A 25,050-nucleotide genomic window follows, 5' to 3' on the forward strand; every position below is an offset into this window, starting at 1 on the left:
AAGAAGAAGAAGAAGAAGAAGAAGAAGAAGAAGAAGAAGAAGAAGAAGAAGAAGAAGAAGAAGAAGAAGAAGAAGAAGAAGAAGAAGAAGAAGAAGCAGCTAAAACCTGTGCAATATTTAGCAGGAATACATCAAGAACACCTTATTCTATTGTATTTCATTTCGTTTTGTAAAGTTTGAGTTGTAGTTAATATATTATGCATTGAGAAGCCCATTAATCTTTTGATTAGCATTTGTTTTCTTATGTTTTCCTCAGAGACAAACCAGGAAATGAGAAATGTTCTTAATTTGATCTCTGGAGTAATCGTAGGTATGGATATTGTATCGTTTAACAGATGTGCCAAACAAATGAGTCGGCATTTGAATGTACATTTCTGTGCAGCAAGAATGCAACTGCCTTCTAATATGTGCTTGAGTTTGAAGGCTAAACTTAATTTCTGATCTAGATGTAGTCTCCTGATCACATATAGTCTCAGGTTTTTAAATAGGAGTTAAGATGAAAGTAATTTTTTTTTTTTAAAAAAATACTTCCCAGCTGCATTTAAACTCATGTGAGCCCTGCTTTTCAAAACATACTATTCAAATGGCACTGTTGCCTTTGTTCCCACTCACAGAGTTCTCACGATCAATAGTCATTTGCACTTGGAGACCCTGGGTATAGGACATTCACTTTGCCATGGACCTCTTACAGGTGTAGCTGATACAAAATAGGGAGTGGTCTTTAAAACATATATTATCCACTAAGTAGCTCGTCCCCAGAAGGAAATCTTTTCTCCATTTCTTTGTACCACTCCATCAGTACACAAGTAAGTCCTTGACACCTATGACCCCCTTCACAGTAAAGCAAAACTGGTTCTCTATTTAGAGTTCCTTGTTATACTACAACATGTGGTTAATAACCTTCTTCTCTGAACTGCTGGGCATACAGTGTGGGAGCAGTGGAGGAGTGGGATATTTGTCAAAAAATACAACCCAAGCTTCTGACATGGAATTTAAAAACCAGTACAGAAAGCGCTCCATTCGAGCATTTGACTTTGTTAGTGGAAGGAATCTCTGGAGTGGAGGTGGTTATCCTCAAAAATGGGCACAATTCAGGAAAAACAGGACTAGTCACCAGGTACTACCTCATGCAGTCAGTTCTTCTGCCCCCTTACTCTTCCATCCAAAAATCGCTGCCCACATGCGTGGGCACAACCTCATCAGACCACCACTTCAGAGACACAAAATTAGAGACTCAAGCATAGAGACAAATTTAGTTGCTGCTTATTAATACTTCACGAGGCCTTAAGTATTTCATTTCATTATCATTTTCTTTGAGTCACACTCTATATTTTTCAGGGAAAGAACTTCTTACTCATTTTTTCTGATCTAAAAATATAGATATGCATTAAGAATTCCAGGCAGCATTGGAGAGTAAAGTAAAGCAACAGTATGAACGTTGTGTGGTTATAAATTGGGTGAAAAAGCAAGGGTGTGTTTTGAAATAGGGAAAAATAAAAATAAACACTTTTCCATTGGGGGAAACCTGGAGTCAGCTAAAATTTGATCTTTATATGAAGTCTTTAAAATTGCTTAAAACGTGTATGTAACTGTAGCTTCCAAAATTCTAATGATTCTTAAGAGGTTTCCTGTGTGCTATGGAGAAATAAAATTGGGCTGTTGAGTGGCACAAAACATTAGTACATTCTTTCATTTTTGGTAATTGTTTAACATTACTAGCTCTACTGAAAGAATAAGGCCAAAAGTACCACATGTCTCAGCAATATCTTCCTGGGTTTTCCCCATAAGAGTATCACACTCCCCTTGGAGATTCCTCCACTTCTACATTTGATCCTCAGACAAGAGTAGAAGACTTGCTCCTTTCCATATTGTCACTTTAAAGCCACTAACAATTCCATCAACTAGTAATCTGCCTTTTATTCTTTTTTTTTTTTTAAACAGACTCTCATACTGTAACCCAACAAGGCTTCAAATTCAGGTGGTCTTCCTAGCTCAGCCTCCCTAGTACCAGGATTACAGACCAGGACCACCACATCTGACACAAAGTCCTTACTCACAGGTCCTCACTCATGTAACTTTTCCCTATACTTGATAAGCTGTCGGAGTTCACATCAGTGGTGTTCTGCTCCATGTGGTCATGTAGCTGGCTTCCTTTCCATAGTCTCTCGATGAGCGTTAACTCTGGGAGTTGAAGAAACAGGGGTTGCTGGTGAAATTGAAGGGAGAAAATCAAGGGTATCCCAGTGGCTTTCAACATTTTCACCTAACACTCAAGTTGTGCTAGCTTATGCACAGTTGTGGGTAGCAACATTCATCCACCTGAACTTAGTGGCAGAGAGGTACTGTAGTTCATCTCCTGCTCTCATTACAAGTCCACTGCAGGGGGGTCTCATATTCTAAGTCAAAGTAGTTGACTTTGTCCCTTGTGATCACTCAGGGATGTGAAAAGATGTGTCACCAATTATTGACTTTATACATGTAACCAACACGTCAGAAGAGCTGGTCAGTTCTCCTCAAGTGCTCCTTTTTTCTATTCTCTGACACAAACCTCCTGTTCTCTCCTCCTCGTTTGCCTTTCTCGGGTGCCCTTCACAAAGGAAGGAGGGAGTGCTTTGTAGAGCCTGACACTTGCAATTGAATGCTGCAGCCCAAGTCTGACCTGTATCACTGTGCACAGAACATTTGGAAACTGTAATATTGAACTATATACAGGCAGTTAGATGACAACGTTAGTAATGACTACTGGGGCATCCTGATCGCTCTTCTTAACACTGACCTCACACTAACACAGACACCTCAATTTCAATATAACCATCTAAGTGTGCTTTGACTCAAAGTTCACAGATTCTGAAAGGCCGTTCTGTGATGCTTCTACTTTCAGCTTTGTGCTATGACGGGTGTGAGATCGAACGCAGACTGGGGAGAAAGAGAACTTTTGGCCAGCATACTTGAGACTCTAGGTTCAACACACAGCACAACAGAGGTAGAAAGAAGAAGGAAATGGAAGAGGGACAAAGGATTTGATCCTTAAGATCTTTTGGGACAATGGAAGATCAGACCTGAAATCTGAAATCTGCAAAGATAATAATTACTAAGAGTATAGATAATTGATAGAGGAAGCTGGATAACTGATAGAGGGAGAGGAATGACTGAGCAGTTAAGAGCGCTAACTGCTCTTGCAGAGGACACAGCTTCAGTTACTAGCACCCACACGGCTCACAGACGTCTTAACCCCAATTCCAGTAGTTCTGATGCCTTCTTCCAACGTTCACAGGCATGTACATCATGCACGTACACCCATGCAAGCAAAACAATATTATACATATTAAAGGACTATTTTATTTAAAAAGTAGCATGGCTCAAGATACAATTATTAAGAGTACAAACACCCTAACAGCAATGGATGAAGAGAGACAGCGAGCCTATCCTTCCTGAATGGGCAGAGACACCTCTGAATCATATTACAGTTTGAATCAGCCTTACAGGAAGGAGACAGCTCACATGGACAGTGATAGCAACCAGTGGGACATCCTTGAGGAAGAGATACACCCCATAGCAGTGTAAATAACACGGGCTAGAGGTGAGGGGAGAGTTGTTGACTGGGGATAAGTCATGAAACCTTTTGTATAAAAGTTATTTTTAAGCAGCAGAGGCTTTGAACTCAAATGGCTTCTTTCTTAACTCCATTGGTATTTTTAAGATGTCATTCACATTTTTTACTGACAATATGCAGTATTTGTTAGGAATGTTTTTTGCCTTCTAAACAGTGAAAATTGTCTTAAAGTTGAGCACTAGGTGAGCTCTCTCTCAGTGTGTTTTATTTTGCTATTTACTCTGTCAGTGTAGCACACATGTTATACTAGGACAAGTGTTCTGACCTATCAAGTGTCTGCTTCTTGGATTTAACCTATACATCAGTATATTTTTATTAGCTCACAGGTATAAATCATATTGTATACTGAAAACTTAAAAAAAAATATGTCCCTAAATTCTGTCATTTTAAAACAATCATAAGACAACGAACTAATTGCCATATCTGTCAGGCATGTGGTTGTAACAGCTGCATTTTCCCCAGACTTGAAGGTATCACTTTGCCAAATGCAGCTAAAATATGAAAAAATAACATGATTTGTTGTCTTAAAGTATGTGTAAATGTTCAATTTTGAAGTATATATAAATTTTGACACAGACCTGAATGAAAGTTACTTCTTAGAAAATACCACATTTGCAAAGCTGGCCTCACAGGATTATAAGGAAAATATTGTTAGTTTTATAAACTTTATCAATTTCTTTTTGGATGACTTGACCACTTCATGGCAACAAATTCCCCTCTAATGTTCATGCCTTTTCAATACCCAGATAATTTTCTACAACTAATTCTTTTCACTTTATACTGAGCTCAGGATTCTGTCAATGGCTTTAAAGTCAGTCACCTTAGCTAAGTTGTAACCTATCCTAGCTCTTTGAATTCCACAGACCATTGTACAGATTGCTTTAGTTTATATTTTCTTTGGTTTTCCTGGTTGTGTAAGATGGTCATGTTTTCTTTCATACTTCAAATAAAATAAATCTGACCATCTGCATTATAAACTTGAGAATACATTCTTTTCCTGTTGGTCTTTATTGGTATATTTATTTGAACTAATGTATATGAGAACTTTTGTCTTCAGTCCCAGGGCTGCCTCCCTTGGCTGTACAGAAGTGGGAGAAGTATCAAAGAGGGGCTTAGCAATCCGCAGAGGTAGACCCATAGTCACAGACTACAAAGCTGTGTTCAAGGGGCAGGTGTGAGCTAGAAGATGACAGACAGACTCAAGTGACTGGAGCCGGCAGCAAAGAAAAGAAAGCAAGATCTCCCATCAGAGAATAAGCAGAAGTCGTGAATCTGTCAACTATTTAACCTCATCATAAACACTATGTCCATCCTGTCCCCAATGTTTCTAGAGTATGGCTCATTTTAATAAATAAAATTAAAAAAAAAAAACCCAAGGGCTCTGCCGTAATAGCAGAAGTGGTCTGGAAAATATTGCAGGCCATTTAAAATAATTGTTGCAGTAGCTGCGAGTTTTATAAAATGCTCTGACCTCTCAAAATTGTCTTTTTACTATTATTCTTTTATTTCATTGGCCTACTTATCTGAATAAGTTATATAATTAACTAAGCTTTTTGTTTTCTTTATAAATTTTGTCTGCAACTATCTTATAGATGCAGAAGATGATAACACTGTCAGGCAACCACTGGACAGGGACCACCAGAAAGAGGATAGTTCTAAAGGAAGTGGAGAAGGCTCTTGATTCCGTTCTTGTCTTCATCCAAAACAAAATAGAGGAATAGATCCTTAATGCAATCTTTATTCCCAGGTCCATTGCATGATAAAGAGCTTGGCTTTGGAAGCCATCTACTTCCAAACTTCTCCACTCATCTGGCCTGCCCTCAGGCCTTGTAGTTATTTCACCAAGGAGCATAATTTGGTTAGTTTGTTGTAAGACCTCCTATAAAAATTTAGCATTTCTGTTCCTTGTTTTGTTGTCATATTGCTAATTTTTGTCCTCACAAAATGTTAAGTCACCGCTATAAATTTACTCAGTGGTCCAAGGATGGACATGAGAGATGCTGGGCCATTTGAACTTCCTCCAATACCCTCCCTTGGAATGTGAGAATGATATTGCTTCACCTTCAACACCTACTGAACGTTAACACCTTGGGTGTCAAAGCAACTTAGAAGCATTTGCACGTTTCTCCTGTTTAACCCTCCTCACCCCAACCTGTGAGCTAAGCTAATCATCAGGATGCTTTATTACAGAAAAAAATCTGGGGCTGAAGAAATCATCTCTCCACACTCTCCTAGTGGTAGGCCTGAATGCAGATCTGTGGGCTGTGTCCAACTTTGAATGCCATGATCTGAGTTTCATTTCAGTGGGATACATAGGTTATACATCTGATAAAGGCAAGTTTGGGAATGCAGAGATCAGCTCCATAGAAAGTTACCTTAATATTTTTTTTCCAAAAGGAGATGTGGGAACCATATTTTAAAAAAGAAAAGAAAAAAAAAGAAAGAAAGAAAGAAAGGAAAGAAAGAAAGAAAGAAAGAAAGAAAGAAAGAAAGAAAGAAAGAAAGAAAAAGAAAGAAAGAAAGAAAGTTACCTTAAAGCTTAAGGAAAATGATGAGATTTGAAGTATGCAGTGGTGATGGCATTGCATAATAGGGCACAAACAGGGTACCTAGCATTCTACTTGACTATGAAGGCTCCAATAAAATGAACAATAAGTAGGTAAAAGCTAATAAAGTTGGCAATTAGCTTTTATACATGAATGGAAACTTCTGTGCATTACAAAAGATATCCATACTACTAACACAAAACTCTAGACTAAAAACATGCAGAAGTGTACTTAATCAACATATATTTTTATTCATTGTATTTATTAATTATAAAACTTCATTGATAAGGCAAATTTGCAGAGAAGACTTAGAAAGACGTTGGTCTTACTTTAGTCACAGCCTATCTCTGGCAGTATTTTACATCGTCCGTTTATAACTGTATCATGTTAACTGATTGCCATGATCGACAGAGACAGAACAGATAAAATTCCTATCACTCCTCTCAGAAAAGGCCTGTTTCACCTATTTTTAGTGGCAGTTCCTCCCAACGTTACTAACCTTCCCCTCTTTCTACAGAAAAATATGTTCCTATTTCTGTTAACAACACTCAACTTTGCACCAATCCAGTCTCCTTCCTAGGACACACTTGTATAATTTTGCCCCATTCTCTACCGGCAAAATCTGAACTTGTCTATGCTATCATTCCCCTCAGATGAATTGATGCCTCATCTCACTTCCACAGAAATCCATTTCTTGGTCTGAAACAATCTACTTCCTGTCTCATTCTCTGTCCACCTTGTTTTCCACTCTGTACAACAATGGTCTCATTCATTGTTTCCACCAAGTAACTTCTAGGCTTTTCACATGTACTTCTGATAAAAACTTGGGGACCACCGTAGCCTATGGTAGCCCAGACTAATATTCATAAAATATTGAAAAACTGAACTTCTCATCTTTCTAACATTCATTAAAGAAGAATTCAAATTCTTTCATATGAATATTCATAGGATGGTTTGTATTAATTATGCTTTGAATAATAAGACTATTTTTGCTTATAATTACCATATAATTGATATGATATCATTTCATAAGCTATGGCATAGCAAGTAGCTCTGAGTCTCACTTAGAGCTGTCAAACAGACTTACTTGGCTGTTGGCTTTCCTTCCTTCCTCCTCTTTCTTGATTTCATTTGTCTTTCTTTTTGCTTTGTTTAAGTAATGGTCCTTACTGCTAACACAGATGGAACTACGTTAGGTCAGTCTACTTAAATGATGGCAGTAGAAACATCTCAACACGGTAGCGCTGTACTAATCTCCAAGTTATTTTTCTATGTTGTGAAGTAAAGAAGTTATATGTAATTACTAAACAAACTTGTAAGTTCTAGCAAACTAAAATGTTAAAAAAAAAAAAAACTAAAATTTCTGTAATAGCATCTTTAAAAAAGACTAACGTGTCTTGCACTTTTCAAGTTGCGTTAGAATTTTAAAGCACTTTGTATAAGTATAGTTTTAGCCATCTTTGGTTTGGGATATTTAAATCAATTAAAATTGCATGTGATTTTATGTCTTTGTATTAAATTATGAATAGTATGTATTCAATGGAAATAACAATGATATATTCTCTCCCTAAAAGCATTAGCATATGGTGAGGTATGATGTGGATACATGCAAAGCGTTACATTGAATTAGCTCTGCAGTAGTCAATCAGAGAGCCACCCGTCTTACTCTGGCACTTCAATATGTAGCAGTTTGTTATCCAAGTGATGAATAGCCTCGCAAAGCATAAAAAAGGGGAAAATATTTCCTTCTTATTTTCTTGAAATTCATACTGGGATTTCTAGAGAGAACTCTGAAAACACAAAATATAGTAGTGTGTGGCTCAAAACAACTTAAAACGTTCTCAGCCTCTAGGAACTGTTAACATGTATCATGTTAACTGTTACATACAACTCACTAGCATGTGATAAACATGTCTGAGAGGAAAACTGCCCAAAGAATACAAAATAAGCAAGTTGTAGAAATTCAAGAATGAGTGTATATTTTCCAATAACTGCCTTCCTGATCTATAAATGGAGTCTACCGTCTATTGGAGGGTGAATTCAGTTTGGCAATTTTGTGATGAGGACATACATATTTATAGAACTTCCAAAATAAAAATCATTTTTATAATTTAGTAACAAGATGATGACAGTTATTACAGATTCACTGAATAAAATCATTTATTAACTCTTTATATTGGTAAAAGATTTTTTTAAAAACCTTCAAAGTCTACCAAGAATTACGTTGGGATCAAATTCCTATTGACTATAAATGGAAGGAGAAAAGCACTGTTATAATTGTTCAAAACTAATCATATTAGAGTTTGCATAGAATACATCTAATATTCGATATTTTTCCCAGCTTCATAATAGTTGGAGTGGGCTTGAAACTACCTGTGGGTCACATTTTCAACCTCAAAATCTCTTTTATTTTTTTAATTCTATCTGATAGTTAAAAGGATCATTTGATACTCAATGCACAGAATATTTTTACTTGGATATGTTTATAATATTTTTAATGTTGATGTTATGCTTAATGTAAACAACACATCTTATACATGGGACAAAATGCTGACCTAAAGCTTAATGGAGAGAAAATGGAAATTGTACAATGACTGGGAAGAAAATCAAAGTGCAACAGAGCAAACATGCTTTAACCATTGTAGAGCATATGCTGGCAATAAAGGAAAATGATGAAAGATACAAAGACAGACTATGAGGGAATCAAGTAGGCCAAGTGTTGTGTAGATAAGGAAAACAAGCAGAATCTGAGGCATGAGAATGCTTGTGACTTTGGAATTTATTAATAACACCAGCCAGTGATTTATTAGTCTGTTTTCCATAGGTAAAGTTACAGTTACAAATGACTTCAGAGTCTCAGAAGCTTGAGGTGTCTATGGCATATTTCTTCCTTCATTGCTGTGGTCAGCTGTGACCCTGTCCCATACATCTTCTCATTCTGGAGCTGGCTGAACGAACAGCACATATTTTATCATGTGTCTTTTATACACACAGAAAGAGCCAGAATGGACAAGTGCACACGATGGCTTTCTCACAGCTTCCAGTCAGTGCGTTCTCTGTTGCTGTCACACTTCAGTGCCAGCTCACATCAGAATGCAAAGTGTGGTATCAGAGAACTACAGGTCAGACAGCTGTGGCATGAAGCATATAGTACTTTCATTATGAAATAAGAACGAAATAATGGCTACAAATGATGCAGTCTGCTCTGGAGATGATTTTTTCCAGGAGTGTTTTCCATGAAGAATGTGTACTCGAGGCAAATCTTTAAGAGTTAGGGCACACCTAGGTCCAAAGTCAACCATTTATGAATGATTGACAGAGCATTAGTAATGAATTATTTGTCATTTTGTTTGTTAAACTAACAGAAAAGAGCAGGATGGCCATTAAAGTAAATTTCCATATATTGATAATTTTTATCATGAGGATACAAAGAAAGTATATGATCATAACAGTGTAAAGCTTAGGAGAGAATCATTAGAAGTGTACTCTTTTGATTGCTAAAACAAGGGGATATTATGATTATTAAAGATGCATATTGTTATTTCAGAGTAACTATCAAACTAATAACATAAAGGAATGCAGCCTCCATCCCAAGAATCATTAGATGAGATAAAATAAAGTTCATAAAATTATTAATCCATCAAAAATAAATAAACAAATATTAACGCACAAAATGGAAAAGAGGGATAAAACATCATGATGGAAAATATGAACCAAATACAAGCTTGCTTCAAAACCTGTATATTTGTATATTAGTCGTTAAGGTGGAATAAGTGTCTGAACACTCATGTTTACACAAAATTACTCAAACTGTTTTTTTAATGACTCAAACATATATTGTTTACAAGAAATGCCTTTTAATAATCTTTATGAAAAGTTAAAATCATATGTATTGGAGAATAGTAAGCACCGGACAAGGCATCCTCTTCCTGCACTTCTGCCTGTTTTCAGTGTAGACTATGTACACTATGTAGTCTATACTCCTAAACAAAGTATGCGGAACACTAGAAAAGAAAATTAGAGTTACAACAAAGCATAACAGGTACAGAAATGCTGAACATAATAGAAAATGAAATCCAGTAACATATTAAGAAGTCAATATACTAAATCAGGCTTGATTTTTCCCAAGAGTGTAAGGTTAGTTTAACATGTGAAAATTAATGCATCTTATCACATTTACAGATCAAGAGAAAATCACACTTGTGGGAGAAAGATTCTCAGTCTTCGCATGAAACACAAAACTCAATTTGAGGTAGATCACAAACCTGAGCTTAAAACTAAACCTTAACAGTTATAAAGGCAGAGAGGTTTAACCTTTGAGGAGAAATCTTTCTAAACGTGACATAAAAATAAAAGTCAGAAAAGGAAAATGTTGGTTTCATATAAATAAACACTTCTGCTCACATTTAAGGAAGGAAAAAATTACAAGACGTATCTGAGCAAATGTTCAGATCCAAAATATATATTAACACATCCCCAAATTTGAGAATAAAAGTAAAACACCATCAGCCACAATATTTTACTTTGAGACAGTAAAACTTCTGCTGTGAAATAGTTCAAGAGACTTAGAAACATATGCATAAAATGGTGTTCATAGGAGTGCTGGAGGCCTGGGGACATGGCTCAGCAAGTAACCCGTACTTTCTGGGCAAGCATGAGGACCTAGTTCTAATACCCAGAACCCACATGGAAACCCAGTCATCTGAGCCGCGGTGCTTCCGTGTGGAGATAGAAAGTGGAGAGAGGAGAATGCCTAAACGCTCACCAGCCAGCATCCTGGACCAAACCATAGGAAAAACAAACAAATACAAAGGAATCCTGGCTAAAAGCAGAATGCAAAGACCAAACCCTTAGACTCTTTGACCACTTGCATAGGCAGCCATGGTACAGTGCACACCTGCATTCACACACGGAGGTATACACATAGGCAAACATCATGTAGAAACACAAATAATAGCTAAAACTAGTTATACATGCTTTTGTCAATGAATACTAAATTATAATTTTTATCTTTTCTGTCTTCCTCCCAATGTGCCCCAGTATGTGTGTGTGTGTGTGTGTGTGTGTGTGTGTATTTGTAGATAAAACTCATAGACTCATGCCTACTAATTACATAGTCTACCATGAGCTCTAGAGCTACAATGATGCCCAGTAATAGTTACCAGTTAATAGCTCCAAATGTCTACCTGTCCTCTAATAGGAGAGTGGATAGATAAGCTGCCACACAGTATTCAAAGTAATATTAAACTTCTAAGAATGAGTACTAGTGATACAAGCCAACCACCTGACTTTGAAAATTGTGATTGAAAGATCATCCCAGAGATGGTATGTTGTCTGTTTCCATTAACATTACATTCTGGAACAGTTAAAATTATACTGCGGTGACAAAGAACAGATGCCCCACCTGCCCACATACAAACAGGGTAGTGGCAGGAAGTATGGTAACAGGGAAGGAACATAAGGAAGCTTACTAAGATAGTAGTAGATGGCTCACTATGTCTTGATATTATTCTTCAAACTCAAAAAGCTGCCTTTAGATCTGAGTGTGTTGCTAAATGTCGATTTCTAGGTTCTCAACAGAATGAATATTGAAAAACTGTTTGAGTATCACCCCCCCCCCCCCAGGTTAAAAGCATTATAAGTGGAGGCGTGACAGTGAGAAAGGCAGAGAACAGGGCTCTGGGCCACGTCAGTGTGTAGGGCCAGTGAAAACACCTGATTAGAGCCAGAACAAAGTGAAGATGAAGGAATGTAACTGCCCTTAGGAGAAGCTAGGAGAGCAAGGAGATTAGAAGTGGTAGATCCAATCAGTTCTTATACTTCTCCATTTCCAAACTTTCTGAAATGGAATATATAGGTTTCCAGTCAAGAATAGTGTATCAAATACCTGGTGTCTTCAGGAGCTAAACCTTTCTTGTCCCTTGAATTCCCTTCGACCACTTGTAAAAAACCCTTTTGATATAATTATTCTACTTTACAGCTCAAAATGAAGAGTTTAAAATGTAAATGCCCTGTGAAGGTAAAACTTAGGGGAACACTTGCCTTCGTTCCCATGCAATCATTATATGGATACAAACAATTAAGCATTTATCCTTTGCATTACTGTCTCTAGTAATGTAGGAAGAAGGCAAAAAAGAAAACAGTCCGGTGTAGTGCACATTTACTGAGCTTATAACAGGTGCTAAATCAGTGGTTTGCCAGCTTGTATGTCTGTGACCTTTATTAAGAATTACAGTTCCTGTCCCGGCCTCTGTGTAAGGACCTATGTATGATGAGAAAATTGTTATATAATACAGCTTATTCTTATGCTAAGTAAGACACACTGATGTTCTCTAGTCTACTGTAGACTGTTACAATAGCTACAGGGATTTTGGCTCTGACTCACTTTCACTGCCCACGGATAGCTTAGTTTGTAGCTTAGCTTGTACATTGTGTTTTGAAATGATGCACGGTGCTGCTCTTTCTCCTCCAACTGTGGTCTGTGGGACAACTTCCCCAGCACCCTGGGCTGTAAGAAATGAAGAAGATGAAGCTGCTCCTCACACCTGTTGAAGAAGAAAGACTCTGTATTTTAACAGCACCCCTAGATGCCCCTGTGCATTTCCAGTGCCAGATGATGAAGGCGCTTGACGCTGCCGATATCTTCTGGGTGTTGCGTCAGATAGAATCTAACTCAGTGGTCCAACTTGAGGGCTTTGTTTTTGTGGTTTAACTGTTAGAAAGGAAATATTTTCTTTAGTTTTCTTGTGGATGACTTTGTGTATTCACATTTTATTTGCCATGTATTTAGAGTGCTATATCTTACTCTGAATTATTCCTCCCTGTGAGAAAACTGCCAAACATGGCATTTCTACCCAAAATTCCCTTTCTGTGGATTGTAGTGTAGCTTCAGGTAAGAGTGCCATGGCCAGTCTTGATGAGTTAGCAAAATGTCCCCCTCCATTTCTTCCAGTAGATACCTAAGCCAGGATCTCAGCTGTTGAAGACAGTGCTCCTGCTCCTAAGTGCTTTCTCCCATCATTAGGCACCTTCCCTTCACTGCTGTATGTTTCCTGAGTGGTGGGAAGTTGTAGCCTGGGAGTTGCTAATCCTGCTAACACTAAAAGGCTCACTCCCATTAGCAGCTTCTGTGTTGAATTAATAATAAGAAAGTAATAAAGATACCAGCCTAGGCTCTGATTCTCCCCTGAGGTAAGGCCTCAGCTTCTCTCCAATCCCCATGGTCCACTCTAATGGCCTTGCTGTACTAGACTGGTAGGGTAGATTGATGTAACTATTGTCTTTTTTATCAGAGTTAAATTCCTTTTCCCCCAGAAGCTCAGAGGGAAGTTTTCCCCTAAACTTTGTATGTTAAAAGCAATAGCATCAATATGTTTGCCATGAAAGTGAGCCATTTAATTCATAACTTAAACACAAGTTAAGACTACACAGTGGAAATAGAAAGATAGCATTTGAACATAGTAACAAACACAAGAAAAACTTGATTACCTTAGAGTCCATTCCCAGATTTCTTGACAGAGCCATAAAATAGAACTCTCCCACAGGCATTCTGGGCCCTTTGTGTTTGATTATTCATGAAATCATTTCTCTTCAAAGCAATAAACTGAAATCAAGAAAGATAGTTACTTTTGTAAATAGTAAAAAATTATAAACTGGTAAAGAAGAAGCAAAGAGAAAATAAGGAGAAATGATAGTATAGCAAAAGAAGTTTGGACGTAAGGGGCCAAGAGTATTAGTCAATTATTTCTTCATAAGATGTTCCTGAGATCCATGAAGGAGTTATGACACCTTTCTGTTGAAATCATGTGATCTCTGGCAAAAGGTCTCTTTAAAAATCATTTGGTGTCTGGACACTATGGAAAAGTGTATGTTCTGTCCGGGAAAACTGATTGTACTTGTACTAATCAGGTTGTTATATTGTTTCATTTTTAAGTAAAGCTGTTTTTTTTTCAACTTTCCTGTTCTCACTGAGTACACAGTAGTCCATTACTGCAGAGGTGTTACTCAGCTTTGCAGTCAAATCAGTAGAATGTTTTTTCTTTCTTTCTTAACATCATTTTGTGCTGATCTTGTGATGCTAATTTTTGATTTGTTTACATTTTGCCAGTTTCATATTTATACTGTCAAGCAAAAGGACCAATATCAATCAGTAGCTGCCTTAATATTTTAAATACAACTTGGTTCCTAACTCAAGACAACCATATAAAAATAAAAGTTGTGGCTGGAGAGGGATCAATAGTTGAGAGTCCTTTCTTTTTTTTTTTTTTTTTTTTTTTTTTTTTTTTTTTTTTTGGTTTTTCAAGACAGGGTTTCTCTGTGTAGTCCTGGCTGTCCTGGAACTCACTCTGTAGACGACCAGGCTGGCCTCGAACGAGAGTCCTTTCTCTTTTTTCAGGAGGTAGAAGTCAACTTCCAGCATTTCGATCTGGTGGCTCACCAATAACTCTAGCTCTAAGAGATCTGACACCATCTTCTGGTTGCTACAGGCACCCCAACTCACTACAGTGTATGCATACAAATGCATGCATGTATATACACACATACACAATAAGACTTAAATTGAAAGTTATTTTTAAGTACATACAATCAATATGATTTCTTTATAAGTACATAAAAGGATAGGGTTGAGAAAAAAGCATCAAATAATACTACTCATCTAACATTTTAAAGATTGCAACCCTTTGAATGAAAAAATGTAAACTTAGGGAATAAGAAAACCCAAAATAACCAGGCGATAGTGACCCCTTTAATCCCAGCACTCAAGAGGCAGAGGCAGGTGAATCTCTAAGGTTGAGCCCCATCTAGTCTACAGAGTGAGTTCCAGGATATCCAGGACTATTGAGAGAAACACTGTCTTGAAAAAGCAGAAATCAGAAAATGAAAAACTGCAAAATATTTTTCATAAATATTTATAGAGACCAGTGTAAATCCCTTTTAATGAAACAACTCTCGTATTTATTAGCCAAGCGGTTTTCAAAACCACTATATGCACTCTTGTTTGTGGCTATGCCACTTATAAAAGGGCAGAGGTATTCACTCTGTTCCCATGAGTACCACAGTGTTGGTGACATCTTTTAAACTGAGGAAGAAAGGGGAGAAATGTGCCCTTTTCATGAAGTCCAGTAATAAGCGAACCCATCTGGAAGCAGTAACTGTGACAGGGAATTCTCCCAGCATTGTTGGTACCGTGCACACCTGTCTGCATGCCCTTCATGTATGATTTCTGTCCCACAGTCCATGAAGGCTCTGGAGAGACCAGTCAGAAGGAGACATCCACCTGTGACATTTGCCAGTTTGGTGCAGAGTGTGATGAAGATGCAGAGGATGTCTGGTAAGAGGCTGCTTTGGTTTCTCAAAATGATGTCAGCGATTAAGGGTGTTGTCGTGGTTGTTGTTGTTGTTGTTGTCGTCGTGTCATTGTTCAGTAGCTACTTTTTCAAGCATCACATTGTTAGAGTTTCTGTTTTCTTCTGACTTGCCAAGGCAGTAAGGAGTAAGTGCTGTCGTTTCCTGAGCCAGGTTGTAAGGTGGTTCAGGCAAGCAGATGCTTGCATAGGAAACAGAACTATCACTGAGAACCCCAAAATGGTTGGTCTTCCTGGACAGAAAGGGAAATCATATTTATTAGAATATCTCTTTTAAAAAAAAATCCCACCAAGAAACAACAGATAACTTCCATGTTTCTTTAGTTTGGAATAACAAAATTACCACATAGTGGGTATCTGAAAATAGCAGAAACTTTTGTCAAGCCCTCTTGAACCTACAAAGTCCAATATCCGCTCGGAAGAAGGCGTAGCATCTGCTGAGGGTCTGACTCCTAAAGACAGTACTTGCCTCACAAGGGTGAGTTACAAGGACCAAGGGACCTCTATGGCCTTCTTTTTTAGAAGGATTAATTAGTTAATTAATTAGTAAGTAAATAACCAATGAGGTTTTAGCATGCATGACCTAATCACCTTCCCCTAACCATCTCACTAATACAGTTCAATGTGCAGAATTTAAACATGCATGTTAAGAGAGTGTTCAAACCACAGCAATTGCTAACATGAACTGCAGGATTGTGAGTCTGAATAACTGCAGATATAAAACAGGACACATGTGCATACACACTGGCAAACTGAAAAGATACTTCAGCCAAAAACAAAAACCATAACAAACAAAACCAAAACACCTCCAGGCTGCCCTCCTGCATCAGCTTTTCCCTTTCTCTACAGAATATCCCATTTCTCTAATAAAGTGAGCTGAACAATCGATAGTGTGCATTACTTTAAATGGATGGCAAATATTTAGCTTTCTATATCATCTGCATGCATTGGCCCTGGTCTGATCATTTAACGAAGTTCATTGAGTGTCTGGATATTGAAGAAGCATTCAGTGTTTTCCTTTCACTCCTCTTCTCACCCTAACCACTACCACCACATCCACGTCCTCCTCTTCCTCCTCCTCCTCTTCCTCCTTCTCCTCTTCCTCCTCCTCCTCTTCCTCCTCCTCCTCTTCCTCCTTCTCCTCTTCCTCCTCCTCCTCATCTTCTTTCTCCTCCTCCTCTTTCTCCTCCTCCTTCTCCTCCTTTTCCTCTTCCTTTTTCTCTTCCTTTTTCTCCTCCTCCTCCTTTTCCTCCTCCTCTTTCTCCTCCTCTTTCTTCTCCTCTTTCTCCTCCTCCTCCTTCTCCTCCTCCTCTCCCTTCTCCTCTTTCCTTTTTCTGTCCATCTTTCTCCCTGTCTGTCTCCATCTCTTTCCCTCCCTCTCCCCTCTCCTTTTCTTTCCTTCTTCTCCCATCTTCAACTGTCTCCTTCCCCCTCTTTCCATCTTGCTCCCGCCTATCTTTCTTTCTCTCTTTCATATCTTTGCTGAAAACAGAAAACCATTCTATTCTTCAATACGAAAAACTCTTTATCAAGAGCTACTAATAGTCATTTTGATAAGCTTCTGAGAGTAGAAAGAATCTCTTTAAGGAAAGGAGGTACTTTTTAAATAAGAATGAAAATAATGCTTTGGCAGAAATGAAACACAAGGCACTTATGAGGCATTTTAATGTAGAATGAGGTAAAGATTCCACGAGAGTAAACTGGGACACTTACAAGTGAACACTGCCAGGAAACAGCCAGACAGAATAACCATCTATCCATAAAAGTAGACATCAGTAGCCTTTTCCAGATTTACCAAACACCTTGGGTAACTGTACAGCAGGAGGTCACATCTGTGATTCACGCACTAGCTGAGGAAAAGTTGATATGTCTAGAGAATCTCAAAAGAAATTCTGATGATCTCTTACCCTTTGGACTGTATATTTATCAACATTAAGATGCCTGGGGTGCTCTAAAGAAAATATTCTTCAGATTTCCTCAAGACGCTAGTGCGTTTCACCCTAAATTTAATGAATCAAAATTTCAGTGAAGTGGAACTTAAACTTAGTATTTTTCAGAAACTTCTTAAATGATTATGGAAATGCTACTTTAAAAGAAATGACTGACTAAAAGAATCATTGGCTTCATTTCTACTTTCCCATCAGTCTTCAGGCTGTCAATCATTTTCCTTTATAAAACATTGTACATGGTGGGGGGTAGCTGGAGCATAGCTCAGCCATTAAGAACATGTATTTCTTTTGCAGAGAATTTTAAAACTTTCTTTCCAATTTCTCACCTTTATACTTATCAGTTTTTAACTGTCAGTTAGTTACACTTTCTAAGTACATAATTTAAAATATGAACTATATAAATGTAGTTCAAGGATTTTGTGCAAGACTAGTAGCAACAGAAAGGCTAAGCAGTTGTCCATGGGCGCCTAGCATGACAAATTGACTTCAGAAATAGCCTTGTTATGAAAGAGACAGGATGATCACGGCAGTCTCCAGAAATTGGGCATCAAGCAGGAGGATTAATTAGGTACTAAACCAGGTTTACTTAGTGGTCCTGCCATGGATGACCAAGCCTTGGTGACCAGAGATAGAAGGAATATAGCCTAAATATGTGTTCTTGCAAGGTCAAGATGAAATCAGTGGGAAGGATGACTGGATGTTAGATCGGTTATCTCTTGGCTAGGGTATCTTTTATGCCCCAGCCTAGGGACAAAATCAGTTCCAAAATTCAGAATAAGCCTGAACCTCCAGATGGGGACTAAGTGGCCATAGCTGTGAAGATTAGAGACTGCGGAGGCAGGGAGCCAAGAACATCATTATACTTCCCAGACAAGAGTGAAAGTTGTTAATGCTGAAAGAGAATGTGTTTAAAATGTCCAAGGTAAGCAATGAAGAGTGGTGCTGACATGAGTACATTGATTTTCATTTACTTAAATACCTTTGTGTGTTAACATATTGTATTTTTTTGGCCATGAATTAGATTGGAAACAGCTGAAGGACATGAGAAAAAGCAATAAATGAAGCTAAATAGGCATGGAATGAGAGAGACTATAAAGGAAGATAGTTAGCACTCAGGGAGTGATATGACCATACTGTTCTATAGAATACTCATGATAACAGGAGAGCTTTGACACTATTAATTTGGGATGAGACTACGACTGGATCCTTTGCAAACATAAAATTTATCTTGGATCATGTGGTAATAAAGAACACAGCACAATATTTTTCTTTGACATCAACTAAAGAGCAGTTTCATGCATACAAATTTCGTCCCTCTTGACTTCATGAAACAATAACTAGATATAAATAAACACTAATGACAAATGCCATTACACACAAAAGTATGAAATTTATTCTGATCTTTCTTTAAACCTGGCCTAGGATATGAACATTTTCATTCTGTTATGGGATTAAGCCTAGTTCCTCCAAGCTCTTTCAAAAGAAAGATAAATATTTTGCTAGCATTAAAAAGCTAGTGAACGGTCAGCTGATCACACTGCACAGTTAGGAGAGGTTTTGAGTTAAGAACCAAAGCACACTGCAAATGGGCAAACAAAATTTAAAAAAAAAAAATGGTAAAAGAACTGAATACAGGGACAGAAATAAGAGTTAGAAAATGATGTTGATAGGCTGTGACACTAATCACGTGATACTTAGCACTTGTGTTCTGAGGGAACAGATTGATTATAATCTGATGGGAGATGAAGTGCCATGTTCTGTGGCTTCAATGTGAGGCTCTTTTCCTGCCCTATTCTTCTTGTGAAAACATCAAGACTGCGAAAACTAGAAAATGATGTTTCTCCATATGAAAGCAGACCTTGGCTGAAAAAAGTGTCTTCCGCTCTGGGTATTTACTTCTGTGTAAAAATGGATCTGACTTTCAAAAGGCAGAATTAAAATTGAAGCAAGAGAAACTGTCCACATTGCAGAGTGGCCTCTGCTGGATCAGAGCCGTTCTTTATTAAAGACTGACTTCAAAACACTAGAAGCACTGGGATGAAGAAAGGAACATTTGTGCTTGTTCATGGGAGGAGTTAAAGGAAGGAAAACAGGAAGTACTTAGAAGATTATTCTCTTCACAACTTCACTGGAAAAAAAAAAATCAAAACTCACACATCAAAGTGAATCTCAAATACATCCTGCCAAATGTAATTTATACAGAAAAAGAATGGCTTCTAAATAAGAGAAAACTGACTCATTGCAAAGTAATAGAACCCCAGCTGATAGCGCTGGGAATAAGAACTTATGATTTCAGCAAATAATTTTGATAGTTGCTTCATTTTAGACACTGCTTTATATTCCTTTAATTATCGTACCTGATAAATTATCTCAGTGAGTCCAAAGTAGGTCACTAGGAACCCCATGCACTGGGAACTAGTTCTTAGAAGTAATTAGCCTGGAATTTTTTTTTTTTTTCCGTTGGTCCTGTCAGTCAAAAGTAGTTCAGAGCCCAGGGGTTGATACTTAATTTAATGTATTTTTTAAAAGCAAGTTGATAGCTGGGCCTGATCATAGGAATGTCTGGGTATGAAATTGGCTGAGTGCCTAATATTTCCAGAGTGTCAGACTGGATCAAGAAGGAGAGCTCAGGTGTTAGAAGCAGGTGCAGCCACTGACAAACAACATAAGGGGAGAACCTCGATTATTGTATGGGGGTGCTTTATGTGACTGATTTAAGTTCCTGTGTTGCTTTAACTTTGCTTTTGTAATGTGTGCTATGTGCTATGCAGCTACCGTTGGCAATTTTATATAGGCTCAAATGCTGTTAATTTCTCAGTGTCCACTCCTTTGTCTCTGAAAGCACCAACAGGGCCTACTAGTCCTGAAACACTATCCCACGTGGACATAAAATACTGGTGACAGATTGCAGGGGTAAGGAATGACAGAGAATCAGCAACCCCAGTATCCTGAGTTCACAAGAGTGAGCACATAGTGCTTTTTGTTTTGTTGTTTCGCTGATGTTCTGTAATTGGAGCAGGGTGTACAATGTGGCATTCCTTTCATGAGCGTCTCTCACAAAGACAGTTTAGTCTGAAGTCGTTAGCATCTTGCCCCTTTGATCCGAGGAGACTCCTCCTCACTAGGAAGACCATGCACTGTTGGCATCACTCCCTCCTTTAATGCATTCTGGACCATGGAGACTCATGAATATTTGAAACAGGGCAATGGCCGTGGATGATCCTTGGCACTGGAGTTCACCATACGTATAAGTAAATTAGACATTAGATCCTGCTGACTTCAGTGCCTTCTGGTTGTAAATTTGAGAGGGTAAATTAAGACAACTCTGAGTAAACACAGAAAATGGCTTCTTTTGAAACTACTACTGGCCAACATTGAATAGACCCGCTGCCACAAACTGGATATCTCTGGGTGAAAATACCAAATAGGGTTGTATATAAAATAAAGGAAAACATGCTTATTAATCATAATTTTATGATAAACTGAGTTTATCCAGACTTCACCTAAGTGGTTCTTTTTTATCAACTTCCTTTGTGCTATGGCCTCACAATGGTAAATGTTGTGAACCCAAATTAGAATTGCTTTCTATCATGAATTTACTCATGAAGACAATGGGTAAAAGCAAACACACACACACACACACACACACACACACACACACACACACACACAAAAGAATATCATAGGTCCAGGTTAGAAAATCTATTATTTGTAATATTGTTGATTGAATGTATCTTGCCACACTGGCCATAATTTTAGCTCAGAAGGTTCACAGGTAGGTAAGGCTATTGTTAGTCTGAGTAGCACTTTCTAGTGCCATGAAAACTAGCCAGAATGAAGAAAACGTCCTGGTCAGTACCATCTTGATTCTTCTAAGTCCTGTGACCAGAAGAGTGTAACAGCTTCAGCAATAGTGTTTAGCCACCAACTTCTAATAGTCACCCAAGAGCAATGTTAATAGCCTGTATTATTTTTGGGGATCTTTCAGACACTTCTGACCAGGAAGTTGGGGAGAGGTAGCCCTTACGTGACACTGGGCTTTTTACTGGACAATCCAAGGCTTCTGTGGGGTGGGTATCATCCCAATGTGTGGAGCCTTTTGTAAAGTAAGATTCCATATGGCTTTTTCAAATATCTTCAGTGTGATTAACCCTCATCCCCACTCTGAGCCACCCTTTCATCCCTCTCCCCACCTAGCCTACCTCCTCATATCTCCCCTTCATGTCACCCGCATTCTACCTTCCTTCCTCCAATAAGCTCTTCCTTCCTACTCCCCGCCTCATTAACTTCTTCCTACTCTCCTGGATTCTATGCACACTACAGATTCAACATGCAAATATAAAGATTTGATGCTGGTGCCACACTAGAGTGGAAAGATATGGCATTTGTCTTTCTGGGTCTTCAGTGACCTGAGTCACTAGTCAATAACATGTGCTGTTTTCATGTCCTGGCTAGAACGCACATGAGTGGAGTGAGTAGTGGTTGTGTTTACACATAGGAATGACATAGCTTGATCATACAGTCAGTCAATCTCTAGTTTTTTTGAGGAACTCGCACAATGGTTTCTAGAGTGATTGTCTAAAATTCTCATGGTCTAGGTAACACTCCTCTTCCTTTGCTTCTCATTTGGAGGGTAAAATGAATGATTGTCATCTCTAAAAATTGCAAATGCTTCTATTCATATAGAAGGGGAAGGACATGATCTTTCCTTTAGCGTTTCCTGGCCTGAAAAGCTTTTAAGGGAGTGAGAAATCAGTGCTTGATTTTAAAAATTACTGCTCTAGTCCCGTGACTCCACATGGAAAATGATTATATTTATTAGCAAAGGAAGAGCTGCATGTAAATATATGAGTTTTATTATTTCTTTTATGCATTTCTATTCTTTTCTGTATCAAGAAGGATAAGGCCTACCTCTAAGGTTCACATAATTAAGTAAAATTTACAAGCACAATTATTACCATACTAGATCAGTATTTCTTAGACACAGTCAGTATGGTGGTGTCTAACATATGATGATAAAAATCATTGTTTAATATTTTGTGTCAACAAATGTCCTATGTATGACCCACAGATTCCACAATTATTATCATATTAGATCAGTATTTCTTGGGCAAAGTCAGTATGGTAGTGTCTACAATACAATGATAAAAATCATTGTTTAATACTTTGTGTCAACAAATGCCCTATGTATGACCCACACATTTCACTGCAGATGCTGCAAGTAGTCTAACTTTAACTGAAACTAAAAGATCCCAAGGTCACTTAGGAAGATAACTCAGTAAAGACAGTTCAAAGTCACTTAAAAACCCATTGCTGTTCCACCCTCCCAAAGAAAGGAAATTATATTTTATGAAGTTATGTAAAATTTTGAAATTGAACCAATGTCTAGTACCTACCTATCCTCAGTCAAAAGGCTTTTTACTTAAGTTTTGGAGGTCTTGATATTTTCCCAGGTTCCATATTCAACTCTGCTACATGTCACAGTGCTTAAGAAACTTAATTGCAACTGTGGATCTACAGAAGAGTGGCGGATTGTCAAGCTTCACGTGCACTTATGTGTGTTCACACCATTTATTTTGGCTACATAATACCAATCATACAACTTTTATTATAGCATAAAATAAAGAAATTATAAATAACAAAACAAAGGAAACAAAATTCTAAACACAGTGTGAGGTCCTATATTAATTTAACCATTTCCACTCTTCTTACTAGTGTAAAGAGACTCGCTGTAGACTGATCCTGATGTGATATTAATTTTAATATCAGTGAAATAGTAAAAATGTAACATTGTCTAGCTATTGGTACACACTGAACAAATCCTTCACACTTTATTCCTCTTAGAGTTTGGGGGTTGCTGATTTTCTCAGTCTTGGGTATAAAAATAGGCCTCTCATTTTATTCTTCAGTATAGACAGAAGTTTCCCAAATGTGTCTCCTGGGTGCTAAGACACTATCCTAAATATTTAGACTTATGGAGTCTTTTAACTTGCACACCACTCATATGAATTCCGATGTACCAATAATTCTTACTTCATTTTTTTAAGAAAAAGAAACTGTAGCTCACACAGAGAGGAAAATAAAACTTGCCAGAACCCCCACACAGGAGGAAAAACTTGATTCAAGCCAGCAAGACTGACTGGAGAGATGTCTTGATGTTCACTGCTGCTCAAAATTTGTCAGTACTGTATTCAGTGATAAAAATGAGTATATACATGACTACATTCACAGATATATACCATGAGTACCTTCATTTGTATCATGTACTTAGCATAGTGTTTACCGCTTTGTGATAAAATGCAGTAACAAACTATATGCATCTCTAACAATAAAAGCCACCAGTTAACATACCTATAATGACCTTGCTACACTGAAGTTCAAGGTTTAAACATATTATATCTTCTCATTTTTTCTTCAACATTCTAGAATTTTCATCAGTTTGATTTTTGGTAAGGCTATTAATTTTTATGGGAATCCAGTGTCTTCGCTATGGCTGTTTGTGTATATTTAAATGGGGTAACTAGTGTGAAAGTTTAGAGATATATTTTCACCATAGCATTCCTTTTGAACGTACTTCTACTCAATTGGTTTGCGTTTCAATGAGTGTTATACTCAGGAGTGTTTCCCAAGGCTATGCAAAAAGCAGGGCAGAGACAAAATTAAACTTTGTTTCTCACTGCCCAGGAGAAAGATCAGGGACTATCTACACCTTCCCAAGAGGCAAAAGAAGATATATTATCCTATATTATACCATATTATATATTAAATTATAGGTGTCTATTTTTATATTTATGATGAGAAATAAGAAAAAAAGAAGAAAAATGAAGAAGTCAACATATTTAGTAGAAAGTAAATATAGACAAATCATGGCTTTGGTCACCCCATGCATGTCTCTCAATTTAGACTTAAGCTGTGACATAAAGTCTCACAATTTCCTATTTAACATACCATTTCGATAGTAATATTACAGATTTAGCAATGATTTTGGACAAGTATAAGTGTAAGCACCATAGTAATGAGACATCTTTGTCAAGGTAGCTACTAAAATGTCAAGATATATTTTCTTCCCATGTATCTATACGCTTTGTAAAAAGAAAAAAAAATCTAAACACATTTTGTATATTAACCCAGGGATCACTTTTCAAATTTTTATTTAGTCATGAAGCTGGGGATACTTTTTAGAGGGTGGCAGTGATTTTTTTTTTTTTTTTAGAAAAGCTGAACACATGATAGCATTTTAATTGGAGCTGAATTATTTTCAATAACCCAGTTCTGATTTTTCTCTCAATATCTTCAACTCTAAAGACAAAACTGATTCAAAGATATTGGCCTGGGAGCCACAATATTGTCTATGTAGACAGATTTGTTTTACTTCTTCAAGAAAAGAGTTTGTGTGCAGAAACTTTTCTACTGTCTGTGTTCAAAGAGTCTATAAGAAATAGCTTTCTGAGGAGTTGGCATTGTTTCCTGAGAAGCTGTCTGCCCAAAGGTGTATTAAAGTGTGTAAAAACTATCACTAGTCTTCAGTGGTTGATTCCAAATAGTGATGTATATGTCGGCTCATTTAAGCAACAAAT

The 25,050-nt window shown here is 37.5% G+C and overlaps 1 protein-coding gene across 1 annotated transcript in view; it reads left to right on the forward strand.

Moving 5' to 3' along the window:
* The window catches only part of Tmeff2 (transmembrane protein with EGF like and two follistatin like domains 2), a 255,992-nt gene that overhangs the window by 126,396 nt on the left and 104,546 nt on the right, over positions 1 to 25,050 (forward strand). The window contains exon 5 of the mRNA XM_021197527.1: positions 15,394 to 15,490. Within this exon, the coding sequence (XP_021053186.1) occupies positions 15,394 to 15,490 (97 nt within the window). The remainder of the gene's footprint in view (positions 1 to 15,393; positions 15,491 to 25,050) is intronic.

Source organism: Mus pahari, chromosome 5 (assembly GCF_900095145.1).
Source record: "Mus pahari chromosome 5, PAHARI_EIJ_v1.1, whole genome shotgun sequence".
NCBI lineage: Eukaryota > Metazoa > Chordata > Mammalia > Rodentia > Muridae > Mus > Mus pahari.